The 16,630-nt window shown below is 42.1% G+C and overlaps 1 protein-coding gene across 1 annotated transcript; it reads right to left on the minus strand.

Moving 5' to 3' along the window:
* Positions 1-11,778: 11,778 nt before the first annotated feature.
* Positions 11,779-13,600, minus strand: LOC147635844 (putative inactive purple acid phosphatase 16). Its single transcript, XM_086801199.1, has 5 exons — positions 13,326-13,600; positions 13,035-13,223; positions 12,646-12,931; positions 12,354-12,528; positions 11,779-12,278 (listed from the first exon to the last, which is right to left on the minus strand). Exons 1-5 carry the CDS (start codon positions 13,555-13,557, stop codon positions 12,045-12,047), a joined length of 1,116 nt encoding a protein of 371 aa, XP_086657325.1. The 5' UTR covers positions 13,558-13,600; the 3' UTR covers positions 11,779-12,044.
* Between the last annotated feature and the right edge of the window lie 3,030 nt (positions 13,601-16,630).

Consider the following 16,630-nt stretch of genomic DNA (forward strand, 5'->3'; position numbering starts at 1 on the left):
GATTGAGTGGGAGTGTTGAGATAACGAGCTTAACTAGTGACGTTATGGGTGATACGCCAAGATGATAGCTCTACACTTATGCCACTGGTTAGTGAGATTATAGGTGATATGTTATTGGCCCTTTTCTCACCGAGATGATGTGAAATCAAACTCAAGAAGAAAGAAGGAATATCCACACTGGTTGTGATTTGCCCTATGGTGTATGGTTTGTTGACATGATAGAGTAGGGCTTGATGGTTCTAATGTAAAACAAAAACTTGTTTACCAATAGATAATGGTGAAACTTCTCCATAGCATATATACCATCAACTCTCTCTCAGTGGTTGTATGGTTTTCACTAGTGTAGTTTTCTAGCAGCATAGTAGACTAGAAAATCCATGTTCTTTTCTCTTGGTGGTTGAGCTAATGTGCATACTATGTCATAAGATGATGTGTCAATGTGCACATGGAAGATGACATTCTAGTTTGGTTCTCTCAAAATCGGAGTAAAGATCAAATCTTGGTTTAGCTTATGGAATGCTTCCTCGCACATATGTGAATATAAATCTTCTATAATATCCCCATGTGTCCCCATAAATCCCTGGACAACAGCCTTGTGGCTTTCTGGTATCTTGAGTTCTAAAACAACAGGGATCTTTTCTTTGTCTGTTGTTATCCCAATTAGACACCACATATCCTGAGATCCTCCCATGTTAACCATGAATTTACATTTTTTTAGGTTCAGCCACACAACCTATAGTATCAATATCTCTCAAAAACTTACCACAAAAGATGAGGGATATGCTCTCTTCTCATTTTGAGTTCATGTAAAGATCGTTCCAAATGAAGACCTCTAACAATTTCTATAAGAAATACTCGTAAGCAATGGACATCAATTGATTGGAATAAAGCATGTTTGCGAGTCTAAATGGAATTATCCTGCATGCAAATGTTCCTAGTTACTCTATTGCAAATGTGGTCTTATATTGGTCCTTTGGTACTATGGATACTTGATTGTATCCTAGAAATCTACCTAAGAAGCTATGATCTTATTTTCTTGCTACTCTTTTGAGGATGTGTTCATTGTTTGGCAATGGATAATGGTCTCTCACCGTGGTAGCATTTACCTTTCTCAAGTTCATGCATCATAGAAGAGCCGACACGACCAATTTTTATGTTCCCAGAGAGAACCCCCATCGCAACACTATTACACCCTATCAGAGAGGAATTGCACGAGAGGTGTGTCTTGTAGGGAATCGAAATTGCTACAAGAACGTGTGAGCCTCACAGGAGAACTCAAAAATGAAATAAAAATATCGGAAGATCTACAAGAGTTGATGGGCAAAAATAAATAATATGAGGTTTCTCCATAAAGAAAGGCAAGAGGCAATATACCCTTAAAGATCCCTAATGGGAGGATCCACATTAAGAGACTACCTTTAGAATGGGCATGGCTACCCCTAAGCTAGTACCACACCATCCTACATGGGTATGATGAGGAGTAAATGACAATTGTAAACATGCTATCTTTATTAAGGCCTACATTAAAAGGAGAAATGGGAGCCTTGAGAGAAATCCTCTAAGCCCTAGTTAACCATGGCCGAATACTTGGCATGCAAGCCGAAAGATCGGGATGAACTCCATGAATGGATGAAAGAAAAGCTCAAACCAATCAGAGAAATTGAGCAGATAGACCAAGGTAAAATAGATAACCCACGATGGACATTCAAGGATGTACCAATTAGTGCAGTTGGGAAGTACCATGGAGGAGATGATATGAATGCCACCATTCTCATCAAACTGGGAGGAGGAGTGACCACCACTATGATCCTTGATGGGGAAGAAGGAGTGAGCATTCCAAACAAAGGCATGTGGCAAAGATGGGGAAGCAAATAGTCCTCAAGTTAGCGGATGAAAATTTAGGAAACTCTGTACGGGAATCCTAAAGGACGCGAAGGTAACATCGTGTGCCTGACCTATGAGCATACATTTGTTGTTGTTGACTTTGGAAGGCCCACTAACTATGATGTGATTCTTGGAAGACCATTCATTCACTAATTGTCGATGATCCATGATTCAGATTATGATGTCATCTAAGAGGGAAATACCATTAAGGTAAACCTAAAAGACTATAAGTACAAAGAAGTCATGAAAATGCCTATCGATGACTTGGGGTGTGAAGATACAATAACTCACTCGGACTTAATACACATGCACTTGTGAGTCAAAAGATGAAGCCTTCATATATTCACTACTAGATCATGAGAAGGAGAAAAACTAGATGCATTTTCTAGTAAGGATGGATACACCTATGAGAACACAATTTTGTGAAATGGTAGAGACAGAATTATAGGCAGGACTGTCGCCTCAACACTTCTAAAAATATAGACATTGATTTTGTCAAGGAAGGAGGAATCAAAAATGGGAAAAAGTATTCCAAAGAGCCAAAAGCTGACCCAATCATGGGCCTACGTGCAAGTCTTGCACCAAGTAGCTCTTCTAGAAGTGAAGACAAAGAAGGAGAAGTTTCACAAAGAACACCAAGCCGCCCTTCTCTAAGAATTCCTAAAAAAGAGAGATGCTCTACTTAAAAGATCTAAGAAACCAACAAAAATTAGAGCTAAAAACCCACCAAGCCTCAAGGGGGAAGAATAATACTTGCAATATGTGGAAGCCTTGAAGAAAACTAAGGAATTGTGCTCTAGCTTTGGAAGGATCTAATGAAAATACCCAATGTAGCCCATGAAAATAGATCCCAAGATAAAAAAGTGCTAGTAGCCCATGACTACTCTTATGATGCAGTTTTGATGGACTCCAAAAAGACTTCCAAGTCTAGATGGAGAAGATGAAACAAGGCCGTAAATGAAGGGAGAGTCAAGAAAGAGGTTCAGCCTACAAGCCCAACCACTAGTGATGAGCAAGAGGGCTGTAAGTAAGTCCCTTCTTGATTCAAAAACTACAAAATGGAAAACCAAAAGGGGTGTGTGCCATTACCACCAAAAAGGGAAAAACCCAAGGAACAAAGAGTGTCCTATGATGGCAAACCAACGGCGGATGCAAAACAAGTGGATTTAGCATTACCTGGGGAGGAACCCAATTGGTGTGGATAGCCACTGACTCCAACCACCACGAAGAGGAGAAAGAACTTGTAGTAGTTCTCAAGGAATACAAAGATGTATTTTCTTGGAGCTATGTTGATCTAAAAGGAGTCCCTCCAAAGGCTTTTAGATAGCACACAATTCCTTTAGTGGATGGCGCTAGGCCAATCAAACAATGACCATACACATATAATGAGACCTACCCCAAGGTAATCAAATATGAAGTCAACAAACTTATCAACAAGGTAGGCTTCATTTATGATATTGAGCACAGAGATTGGGTGTCACTAGTTGGTTGGTGATTATGCCCAAGAAGAATGATAAGATCCCATGTGTGTTAACTTGAAAATGCAAATGCAACCATGTTAAGGGATCATTAATCACTACCATACACTAAACACATGCTTGAGAGAGTGGTAAGAAAAGAAGCCTATAGCTTCCTAGATGGAATTTTTCAGGTACAACCAAGTATCCATAGACCCAAAGGACTGACACAAGATAGCATTCCCTATGGAATGGAAAATGTTTGGATATATAAAGTAATGCCATTTGGTTTAACCAACATGCTAGCTACATTTTAGAGATTGATGTAAACTGTGTATAAGGAATAAAGTTCCTAGATATCTTCATGGATGATCTCTGTGTGAATTCAAAGTTGAAATAAGAGCATATACCCTATACAGACTCCTTGAAAAGTGCAGGTTTATGGTGCGACATGGTGTAATCCTAGGACACATGATGGTGTCTAAAAATGGAATCTCCATAGATGAAGGAAAGATTTGAGTGATCATAGAACTCAAAATACCTAAAACACCTAAAGCAATCCAAAGATTCATAGGTTACATAGGGTATTAAAGATGCTTCATATTCATGTATGCGGAGATTGCTAGACTGCTATATGGCTTGTTGGTATGTTTTGTGTGGATTGAAGATTACGAAGAGTCATTCTCCATAAGCTCAACTGACCTTGATATTAGCTTTGATTCTTAGAGCGCCAAGGTGGGATGCCATCTTTTATGTATACATAGATATATTAGCTTATGTATAGGTTGCATTCTAGCTCAACCTCTGCAAAAAGAACATGAACATTCCCATTAATTACACCAGTAGATAACTCAATGACCCTGAGAAGAATTAAACAACCATAGAGAGGAAAGGCTTAGCAATGGTTTACGTGGTTAAGAAGTTTTACCATTATCTTTTGGTTGGTGAAAAAAATTATACTTTTTATAGACCATCAAGTTTCTCTCTACCTTGTGAACAAACCATGCACCATAGGGAGGTGGTTTTTGCTTTTTCTTAAGTTCTATTTCACGGTGTCAGTTCATAAAGGAATATCGCATGTGAGAGTTGATTTCTCACCTATATAGAATTTCAAATGAGGAGGGACCAATAGGGGTCGAGAATAATCTTAGATGCATCTCTATTTTAAATAAACTTAGTGCCAAGGTAGAGTTATAAAATTACTGAATACTTGAGCAATGGACTTTCCGTAGATTTCTCAACTCCTACTCAATGCCTTTATATGTGCAAGAGTGAAAAAGGGAGAGAGAGCAAGAAGAAGAAGAAGAGGCAAGCAAAGGGGGCATCACCTACATGCATAGACATACAAAAAATGAATGGTGGTGGATCTTTATATAGATTTGTAGGGGAGGTATGGTCGCGGCTTCACAGAGGAACACATGTGGCTTCATAGGGGAATGACCATGGATTTACAAGTGAACGTCCGTGGCTAAGCAAAAGGGAACATCGGTTGTGGCTTTGTGGATCAGGGGTGAATGGTCGTGGGTTGAGGAGTGACATGTTGTTCACTCTCCCTTAGAGACATTTTTTTTGGGGCACCTTGTGAACAGGTTTTGTACCTTAGGACTATGTGGTTAGTACTCCATTGCAGGCTTTATATACTGATTGTTGGAGACAACACGTGTTCTCTAGGCGTTTATCATTGAATAGGTTCCAAAGTCAAAGGGTAGCTTGTAGAAGGTGAAGTGTGTAACTACGTGTGAACACTCCTTATAAGTGTACAAGGATGTGGAAGTGTGCTTATGTGTGTGAACCCACCCTTAGGTGGATAAGATATTATGTGTGTGTGTGAAGTAAAAGGAGTGATGTGAATGGCCATGCCATGTGTCACTCACCTAGTGTGTTTGATTAAGTCAAAAGATAAGGTTTGCAACCTACAAAAAGCATGTACTTGGTATAAGCTACAAAATATCAGTGTAATCAATATCATTGAGTTCGTGTAATACTCTTCTCTCTTTAGGGTATTGGTTCTCTCTCTTCTATCTCTCTCTCTCCACAAATACACACCATGAAATTCTTTAAACCACCATAGCCTTGGTCCTGCCTATCCCTAAAATCATTAATTGGTATCAGAGCTTGAGCGCAAGCAACAACACATGGCTTCCACCATCAATTCCACTGGGCTCTAAGTAAGCGTTGCTGCCTGCTGCCAACTTCGCCTGCCAGCTCCAGCTGAATCTCCAACAAACGTTAGTAGGTGTTGCTTCTAGGCTGCATCTCCAAGTAGTTCACGAGGAGAGACCAACTGTGCCCAGCTCCTCTGGTACACCCCACTCGCCCGTCTACTATATTTTTTTTGCCGCATTAAGGCTTCTTAAAAGCCTTATCAAAGCTGACTCTAGCAGCCCGACCCCTACAGCTATCAACGCAATCACTGGTTTCTCCATCAGCAGTATCTCCAGTAGAGCTGGTGCCCAATACAGGCATTGCGTACCACGCTTTCCACAGTGACACTGCCTCTGCTCGTTGCACGAAGATCTTCAAAAACAGCTTGCATTGTACCCGCCCAGACTCTGCCGCTTATGCTTAGCCCTGATCCCGTCAGCCACATTACTTAAGTTGCACTACGCGGCATCCTAACCAGATCACTCACTAGAGAACACAACCCATCTTGCTGCCTCCTACACGTGAGAGGGTGCCTACTTTTAAATAACGATTTTAGGGATAGGCAAGACCAAGGCTATGGTAGTTCAAAGAATTTCATGGTGTGTGTTTGTGGAGAGAGATTGAGAGAGAGAAGAGAGAGAACCAATACACTAAAGAGAGAAGAGTATTGCAAGAACTCTATGATATTGATTAGATTGATATTGTGTAGCTTACACCAAGTACATGCTTTTTGTAGGTTGCAAACCTCATCTTTTAACTCAATCAAACACAATAGATGAGTGACACATGGCATGGCCATTCACATTATTCCTTACATCACACACATAATATCTTATCCACCAAAGGTTGGGTTCACACACATAAGCACACTTACATATCCTAGTACAATTATACACAGTTTGGCTACCAACTACCCTTTGACGTTGGAACCTGTTCAATGATAAACGGTCCTTACCCAATTGGCAATGGCGAGAAGGCAGGTCCAATTAGGTTTGGGCAAGGTTGGAAGCTCATCTTGAAGCCTTGTTACCTCATGGGAGGGAGTTGTTTTTGACACTGAGGGGTTGGAGAGGCAAGAGCTTGGGGAGGGGTGTATTGCAGGTGTCGTATGATAAGGGTAGGTGGGGTGGCCAGGGTTGAAGGGATATCATTGGTGGAAACAATGGGCAGGGGTGGCGTGGCCTTGGCTTCCTCCTGGATTTTTCTTTTGCCCTTATCCGATAGAGTGCTAGTGGTGCCAATTGTGGCCAGATCTGGCCTCCATTGGAATTGTTCTGGTGTAGTGAGCTTGGGGGCAGGGACATTGCACACGGCAGGTGTGGCAGCCAGATTTGCTGATTGCCTTCATAGGACTTTTGGTGGGCTTGTAAAAGATTTTTGGGACCCACCTGTAAGTAGTTGCGGTGTGAGGAGACGAGGTGGGTTATGGCGATGGTTTTGTTAGGGTGAGGGCCTTTGCCGGATGTTCTCCCTTACCTTGTGGGCTTGTGGTTACCTTGGCGGAGGTTGACAGGAGATTCAGGAAAGGTTGGATCTTTGAGGAATCCACAGGGTGGTAGCACCCTCATAATAACCTTGGGCAACGAGCATCTTCTCGGGCACCCAACAATGAGTATCAATGGTCTGGGTGGAATAGGGGTGAGTTGGTACTTGCTAGGCAGTTAGTGGTGTTACCAGTGTAAGTGGTGTTAGTAGGCTCCTTTGGTGAGGTTTGATGTGCTGCGGAGCTTGTCACATTGATGAGGCTTTATTGGATGGGGGATCTTGGTAAAGGAGAGGCCTCTTTTGGGTAAGCACAAGGGTTGTGGTTGGTGAATAGGATTGGTCATCGTGTGCAGCTCTGGCTCTTTGCATCCATCATAAGGACAATAACTTGCCATGAAGCTAGTTGTAGTGTTGGTGTCCTTAGAGGATTATCGAAAATCGAGCGAAGAAATCCGAGCAAGGCTGATAAAGCGAGTAAAGAAAATGAGCCAACACCCCACAATTTGAGTGCATGGGAGCCTAATATATTCAATAAAAACGTAATGGCAAAATGATACAAGTGCAGAACAACACATGGTTGAACACCGTCGACAATATTCAAAACAAAAAACCCAAAATAGTCAAGCATTTTGCTACACCTAGGTCATATAAAGACACAAAGGAAGGGCCACTCAAAAAGATGGCTTCTTGTTGTGCTGTTTTTTTCATCTCATTGTGTTTTTGTTTCTCCTCCTTTTGGAGGTGAATTGCCCTTAAGGTGTTCTACATGAACGATCCATAGTAGCATCACAATTTTCTACCATTAAAATAACTTGCCATCTCGACACTGATTGCTCAGAACATTGATATGGTGAGTCTTCCCTCGACGGCTACCCTTAAGCTTGGCACCAACAATTCCATAGGCATAACCGCATCAGTTCCATATGTTAAGCTGAAGGGTGTCATGTGTTAACCATATGTGGTTAACACATTTCTATAACAACTATGTCCACACATTTATGGAATGGGCCCCTGTACTATATTGTAAAGCCCTCAGTAAATCCCTTCGTAAATCTTGTCATTTGATGAGAGGGAAACACCCTTATGTAATAGGCACCCATAATATATGTAAATCCATCGGTAAATCCTATCATTTGATGAGAGGGAAACGCCCCTAAGATGATCCCAAGTCTTGAGATTCAAAGATCAAACAAGAGGACCTTGACTAATTGGCCAAACCATAAAGAAAAGCCTTGTAACTATCTTTTGGGTGCCTCGAGTTACTTGCTCTCGAGCGGTTGAGTGGGAAAAGGCTTGGAACTATAAAAGACAATTTCTCTTGTTTGTAACTCATATTATATGGCCATTTATGCAATAGAGGTGGAATGTTATCTCTCCCTCTCTCTTGTAGCTCTAATTTAGCATGTGTGGTATGCTTAGGGTTAGGGTTTGGGTGTTGTTCTCTCATGATTCCCTGTTTCTTTTTTTCTCCCTCTTTCTTGAGTGATTAGAATATCACCATGATCAGCTTCTGCGGAGATCCCACATGATCTTTGTGAGAACAGTTGCACCACCCATAGGATTAGGAATCGCCTCATCAATGAGTGTGCAGGAGGATCACGATGACGAGCAATTATCCACACGCGACAATGGAGCTCTTGAGGATAGTTCAAGCTCGACAGATCGTCAACTTCCTATGACACGTTAGGGCTAGCTTAACATCTTTGGTGCCACTATCGAGGAGTGTTAATCTGCTTCGTTTCGAAGCCTTCCTTGTTCGAATCCGCCGAGGGAGTCCCGGTGTCAAGTAAGTAACTATGGCATTCTTTTTTGGGTTGTGTAATTTGTTTTCTTGATTATGTTGGTTGTTTTTTTTTGTTTTTGTTTTGCTTTTGTGCATAGCTTATGGTTGAGTGTAGGATTAGCAGGTGTTTAAGCTTAAAAACTAGAGATTTGAGTGACAAGTGCAGGAGGATAGCGATGACAAGCAGCTATCCACACGCGACGATGGAGCTCTTGAGCATAGCTCAAGCTCGGCAGATCGCCAACTTCCTACGACACATTAGGGATAGCTTAACATATTTGGCACCGCTGTTGAGGAGTTCAATCCACTTCGTTTTGAAGCCTTCCTTGTTCGAATCTGACGGAGTCTCCATTGCCCGGTGTCAAGTAAGTAACTATGGCATTCGGTTTTGGGTTGTATGATTTGTTTTGTTGATTATGTTGGTTTTTTTTGTTGGTTTTGTTTTGCATTTATGAATAGCTTATGGTTGAGTGTATGATTTGCAAGCGTTTAAGCCAGAAAACTACAGATTTGAGTGATTAGAGCTCAAAAGAGACGGTTTTTTCTTAAACCTAGAGTTTTTTTGGTAATTTCTAGCTTTCAAACATGTTTTTTGTTAAATTTGTGTACATAGGTAGGTACCAAAAAATTGAGCTTAATTACTTCTAATAGGACTAATTTGAGTGTCATTAGTGCTCTCTAAAGACTTACCTTAACCTAAATCCATACTTAGACCACTCCCATTAGGTCATAGTTAGTAAGAATTAGCACTAATTGGGTCTCATTTGCTTAATTTTTTCTCTTTTGAGTGGGTTAGTTGGAGAATTAATTAGAAGAGTTAATTAGATATAATCACATTATTAGATTAGCCTTGACATTGCTAATCTACCTATCAAATCTCCATCTCAAAACTCCTCACCATTAAGGAGTAATTAGAGAGTAAAGAAAGAGTATTAAAAGATGATTAATAGTGAGATTAAAGAGAATTAATTTTTAGTTAAGTTAGAGAGACTCTACATTAGTTTAAAATCACTAATTTAGAGTCAACCTCTAGTTTTAGCCTCTTCCCACCTACTTGTCATTAAGAGGGAATCTTAGTTGTCCCCCACTCAAAAATTTAAATCTCCACTAACCTCAAATTTAAAATTGTGCGATGTATGGACATACTTATGTGAGCGTACAGATGTACCTTTTCCAAAAAAAAAAACTAAAAAAATGTGTGCTTATAAATCCACGGTCATTCACTCCTAAGCGATGTACGCTTCCTTTAATTAAAAAAAAACATACAATTATAAAGCCACGACCGTTCACTCCTATACAGACACGGCCATTCACACTCACAAGTGTTAAAATCTTTTTTTGAATGCTGGGGAGCATGTAAACACTTCATCACCATGTGTGCCATGGACACGCGAACGAAGTAGTGGAGTTCTTCCTCTAGGAGTTCACTTAGAGGAGGGAAATGTACTTGTGGAAAGTGAGGAGGAGTACGCATCATCAACTTCCTTAGGGGATGAGACTCAGTAGTAGTGAAGAATAAGTAGTGTGGGAGCTGCACTGAGCAGAGTATGGTTTTTTTATCGATATTCTAATCGTTTAATATAAGACTCCAAATTATGGTATGAATTTGTACTTTTATTCGAGAAGTTGTTTACTTTTCAAGGAATATTATGTCAAAAAATCTCAAATTTTTTAACATATTTGTCATTTTATATCATGTTAATTTTTTATAGAATGCTAAAAAAAATGTTTCTTTTTTGAGGAAATATTACCTATTTTCCTCGCAAACGTGTTTTAAGATATTGAGTGTTGAATGTGTAAGATAGCTTGCATTATACTGACTCTCCTTGGGTAGTCTATGAACATCATGTGATTAATTATACATCGTTCACATAGGCACATCTATTACACATCATTCACATAGGCACATCACTCACATAGGGGTTGTAAGGTTTCAAGAACTCCAAGTGTTGAAGTCCAATTTGAGGAATGTGTCACCATGTGTGGTCCTCCTCGATGCGACAATAGAAGCACTATAATTTTTATCTAACTACTAATACCCTAGGCTCTTTTTTTTTAAGTCAAGGAAACTTGATTTGCCCTTGGAGTACCTTGGACTAGAGGTGACATTTATGCAAGAGTGAATAAAGACAGTTTCTACCCTAGGCTCTTTTTTTTAAGTCAAGGAAACTTGATTTGCCCTTGGAGTACCTTGGACTAGAGGTGACATTTATGTAAGAGTGAATAAAGACAATGTGATGTGATGGCCTTAAGGTTTGTAGTGAATGTAGTCAGTGTAATATAGAAATACTGGCTTAGAATATGGGAAATACGAGTTGAGGTGGACGGTTAAAACCATTAAGACTAAAGTATACTTATAATGAAGGCTGATTTTGTAATTACAATTAACTTTAACAGGACGCACATGTTGCTGCATGCTAGTGAAAGAAGCGGGCATGCCTATGTCTAATGGTGGGAGTGACAAACAAAGAGGGTTCCTAGTGAGAGACATCCTTGGTTCCTTGAGTAGAAGCTGTGGTTGCCCAATGTAAAGGGAGAGGGGACCTTTGGAAGGAACGACGAGGGAGAGAGTGGGAACGATATTAAAGGAGAGGAGAGAAAGCAAGGAGTGGCTATGAGTCAAAGGTTACATAAACAACCTTTGTCTGAACCTTACAATAATAACTAATTGTATGCATTATTTAATACAACCTCAATGAAGTCGAGAGTCCCAAGGTTAAGGGTTCCTCTCTTTGCAAGTGGTGGCATGCATGGGTGTGTGGTTGTTGATGTTCTTCTTCCAACTTTCCAGCTCATTCACAGAGAAACAAAAGCAGTTCTCAACATAATAAACAAAATAAATATACACACTCAGATATGTATATCACTAGTGTAATTGAAGTTGGAAGTTGAGAGTCCCGAGATTAAGGGTTTGATTCCTCCCTATACAAAGGTAGCATGCATGGGTGTGTGGGTGTTGATGTTGTTTTTTCAAATTTTTAATTAAATTCAAAAAAAAAGTTCTCAACAAAATAAATATGTACACTCAAATATGTATATCACTATTTAGGCAACTATATACCTATTTAAAATAGTACAATCAAATTGTGTGAGGGAGATCTATATATATATTCAAACACACACATATATACCCACGTCACATAGCCCTGATGGCATCGAACTCCGGTCCTCTTGGTGCAACTCAACTAAGCCCCTTGGGCTAGTACAATCAAATTGTATACATGTGAGAGGCCTCGCCGTGCGTGAGGTGACCCCTAATCACCAGCAGGCCAGTGTCATATGGGAGTATGTTAGCTGCTGGTGGAGGGTGTGAGGTCGAGCCAGCTTGAGATGGAGCCATCTTCGAGACGGATGTAGGTGCTCACGGAGAAGGGTTCCTCGACCACCTCTAGGATACGGGCTCCCCTGGTCCACGTGCCATAGCCTCCATACCCCGTGTGCCTGGCAAAGCATAGGTACATCTGCAACTTACCCTCCAACGGGCAGCACCAATCGAGCCCGTGGTTGTGCCCCACAAACGAAGCCTGCTCTGCCATCACTGATCATGTTAGTTAGTGAGTTCACTGCACAATCGTAAAGAAAGTAGAGAAGCTACCTACCTTCATGGACCTTCTCGCGGAGACAAGCTCCATAAAGCCAAGCTCGGAGATTTGGGGGTCAACTGCCTCTAGATTGATGGAGCCTACGCAGGGGGTTTGAATTGCCGAGCCCGGAGTAGGGGCAATGTCGGCATAGGCTTGGGTAGGAATGTGCCAAAATGCCAGTTCTGGGATTCTGCGATCATCGAGACAATTAAGCAGTTAAAAGAAGAGCAGTATGCTAGAAGTCACAGTCAGTTAAACCGATGCTTAAGAAGAGCATTAAGCTTAACTACTCTTTCATGATTGTGACCTCTGGTCTGGGTTAAGCTCAGTTGCGAGCGCTTGGAACCAGGCTGCCTGCCGAGCTGAGATGAGCTCTGGATAAGAGCCTCCCCCGGAGTCCAAGAAGTACAAAATCAAAGAGGTTCCAACAGGGCTACTTGAATTGTGTGGCAAAATCTCAAGGGCGTAGTTGGACACGCTTGGCCATAGAGCCTTGGAGCCTCCCGTGGACACTGATCCCGCATGCCCCATGTCATGGGCCATCAGCTCAGCTCGCGTTGTGCCCCTGAAGTAGACGTGGATGTTGTTCTCCCCTGTGAAACCCGTAATAATTCGCTCATAAGCCTTAAGCATGCACGTACCATTGCTACTTAGCATTAATCATGAGCTAATTTGTTGATCGTTTGCTCCATATACCAGGAATACCAGCGTTGCCGAACCAGTCCATGGGCCATTCGAAGGGCATGTCGTCGTGGTTACCAAAGACGGAGGCCCATGGTATATTCCGCTTGGAGGTTTCAGAGATGGCTTGGCTCCAGTAGTTGGTGGCGTTTGGGCAAGCCATATTATTTGCGGTTAGGATGTCTCCGAGAAAGATGACGAGATCTGAGAGAGGAAACAGAAGGACGGTTCAGCCAAGCCATCACCCTACCTCTTCCTCTCTCTGTGTCTCTCTCTCTCTCTCTCACACACACACTCCTCTGTTACCTGGTTTCTCGGCATCGAGAACAAAGGACATGACGCGTTCGGAGTTGAGGTCTTGGAGGGGACCCCACGCCTCAGAGGCAGCTTCCCCAAAGTGCAGATCTGCAAACAAGGCGATCTTGAACTTGTTGTCACGGAACTGCAATTTCGCTGCCCCGCATCCGAGCAGCGACGCGCGGAACGCCCACCCGCACAAGAAGAAAAAGCAGCAACGAAAAACGGACCGCGGAGCCATGGATAAAAATCGTTGATAGAGCAAATGAGACCTCAAAGAAAATACCAAAGGAATATTACAAGGCGACAGAGAGGACCTCTTGAGCATATCGACCATATGAAAGGAATATTATTATCAAACATGAATTTCTCTACAAAAGGTGGCAGGTCCTTTCTTAGGGACGACCAGCTCCAGCTGGAAGTTCCCATGGTTTATTTTTGAAAGTTGAGGCACCTTTCTAAGGGGCATTTGGCCTTCAATTCTCGAAGAAAAAATGTCAACCTTCAATAGAAGGTTAAAGTAAAAAAAATAGCCCTTATTAAAAAAAACAAAAAAATTGGCCTTTTTATCGAAAAGTAGCTTTTTTTAAAAATATTAAAAATAATTTATGTTATTAAATATAAAATCATAGTACTTGTTATAGCTTCTTTTCGCTTGAAGGCTAGGTAGCTAAACCTTCTTGAGAGTGCTCTAAGGCTAGCCACAAGCCACCTCTAGACTCTATAGTGACTCTACTAGTGAGCTTGTGAGCCCTAGTGGCAAACTCTGCGCACTACCTAGAGCTCTGTGCTGCCTTCCTAAATTGCCTTGCAATCTTCATCTTCATCCTTCTCAATATGAAAAACAGTACGCCATGTTTGATTGCTTGAAGTCATGATGTTATCACAAACTTCTTCATGCCTTCCAGAAGCATGAAGCAGGCATGAGGATTCGAGCATACGCTCGTTAGCTCACAAGCGTATGGCCCTCAATTTTTTTTAAAAAACTTTCTTCTTTTCTCAAAGCATTCTGCACAGTGCTTCTGTATTCCCATGCACCTACGCGCGGGTAGGTTGGTGAGAAATAACTCTCTCTTCAACGAAGTGAGTTCTTTAAACACCCCTTTGCAAATTAGATCGAAAAAACCATTGGTAAATACCGCGTGGAGGACCTCCCCAGTAGTGGACAAGGGACTCCAGACCTTGAGGCAAGAGAGTCCGAACCACAGTGTATGGACAGACCATCTATCCACCAGGAACCTGCTCCCATCTCTCCAACTAACTCTCAGCAAAGCCTTACATCAAGGCTCCACAATTTTATCCTGGGAAACACGCAATCCATGGAATCACAACCCCGAGTGAGAGATATGGATCAACCTCAAAAGAAAGTAGGCCCACTCCTTCTCCAGACCCTAGAGTGGAAGTCAGCCAGAGCGAGAGCCATCAAACCCAAACCCAGCTACCAAACTAGAGAGCCATACCTGTCTCAGGGATGGCATGCTCATTCAGAGCTCCGAAAACCTTGTTAAGCCAAGAAATAGTTCCATCTTTCCAAAGGCCTGAGACATCATACCAAAGAGAATGGGTCTACCTAGGCCCATTGCTACAACAGGGCCTGTCGGTCTATCGCAGGACCCACCTCAAGGGGCACACCCAAGGTACCGAACAAGACCACGTGGGCCATAACCTAGTCCTCCTAGAGGGCTAAGACCCTCGCTGGTCTACTATCCACCCGATTCCGCTCCTCCACAACCTATTCCTCAACCTACACCACCTGCTCTCGCCATGATAGGATTGATACCTGAAATGTTAAGGATTGCCATGGAAATAGGGAGGGGGTAGCCGTTGGCATTACTCCCCCTGCACCAGTTCAACCTAGAAAAAAAAAACCAAACCTACAAACATCTTGAAGCTGATCATGAAGTTTGATGGAACAGGTGACCCCATTACTCACCTGGAGATGTTTAACCAGATCTGTGAAGCATTTGGCCATATAGACAATCAAACTAAGGTACATGCCTTTGGCCTTACATTGGATAGCAAAGCTAGCCAATGGTTCAGATCTTGTCAAGGTACCCAATGGATCCCAATTGAATAGCTCAACAATGTTAAACAAAATGAGGGTGAAACCATCAAAGATTACATAAACAGAGTCAGATATCTCCACTCACACTGTAGTATTGTAGACAAGTTCTCTAATGAGAGACTAATTGGGAGATTTCTGGATGGACTTAAAGATATTCCCCTACACAACTCCTTGTTTGCCTTGGGACATTGCCTTGGGACACACCTTTTTTGAACAGTGTTTCAGGAGTGCTCTAAAATTTGAGGATAACTTCAAGGGAACACGTTCTTGACAAATCCATGAAAGGCCTCCTTCAGCACAAAGCCTAATGAAAAGGGTAAGGAGTCCACTTCTGGACAAAGTGTGGAGAAACTGGTCACCGCCCCCTAATTCAACAAATGACCCAACAATGGAGAATCAACCAAGGTCAGGATCAAGGGGACCATCCACATCTTTATCCTAGAAGGGAACTCGTATGGTGCCCAACATGTCAATAAAACCATACTGGCACTAAATGTCCTCATTTGAGACCCCACACAAGTATCTATTGTACCTAGTGTGTGAAGTGGGGCAACCACGAGATCTCTAATTGCTACCATCATAAGACTGCCTTAGCTCAAGCTATGCCTCAGGTAGTGCCTACCAACCCCAAGAAATTGCTGGCTTTGCCAGCTCCTACACATCACAATGCTCCTCAACCTAGCCAAGAAGTGACCCAATCCTTAGGGAACCAGAAATACCCTTATCACCCCCAATTCTCCCACCACAGCCCCCATTACCCAGAGTCGCACTAGTTCGTCAGATAACCTTGATAGAACTCTTTAAGGATGGGAATGAGGAAAAAATCCTGGAGACTCCTACTTATGAAAACCAAGAGCCCATGAGCCCACCCTCACAAATTCTCAGTCACTATGTCATGGAGGGTGATCAAATGTACCCTGTGTACTTAGTAGCCCCGATATTGTGGGCAAGGGATATGAATCGAACAATGAGAAGACCGCCCATACAATGTTATGATTGTGGTGGACCTCATCGAGTGGCTAAGTGTCCCAAATAGGAATAGAACGGCGAGTGCCTCTATAGGTGCTCTTGCCATACCTCCACTATGCATTGGATGTGGTATCAATCATATGTATAAAGACTTCTTACTAAGACCAAGAACAACAAGAAAGGCTCACAAAGCTAATCCCAGCACCAACCTTAACCTGCTAAGTGTTAGAAATAGTTTCGTTCGAGTAGTCCCCCTCAACACAGCACAACCAGACTACAA

The sequence above is a fragment of the Cibotium barometz genome, chromosome 8 (genome assembly GCF_041138505.1).
Source record: "Cibotium barometz isolate CiBa-2024 chromosome 8, ASM4113850v1, whole genome shotgun sequence".
Classification (NCBI taxonomy): domain Eukaryota; kingdom Viridiplantae; phylum Streptophyta; class Polypodiopsida; order Cyatheales; family Cibotiaceae; genus Cibotium; species Cibotium barometz.

Bases quoted from the DNA above. Each gene is read 5' to 3' on its own strand.
- LOC147635844 (XM_086801199.1), bottom strand. From the start codon at position 13,557: ATGGCTCCGCGGTCCGTTTTTCGTTGCTGCTTTTTCTTCTTGTGCGGG. The intron at 12,932-13,034 runs GTATATGGAGCA...CGGGTTTCACAG, and splicing joins CGGCAACGCTGGTATTCCTG to GGGAGAACAACATCCACGTC. The intron at 12,279-12,353 runs GTAGGTAGCTTC...ATGGCAGAGCAG, and splicing joins CCGCGAGAAGGTCCATGAAG to GCTTCGTTTGTGGGGCACAA.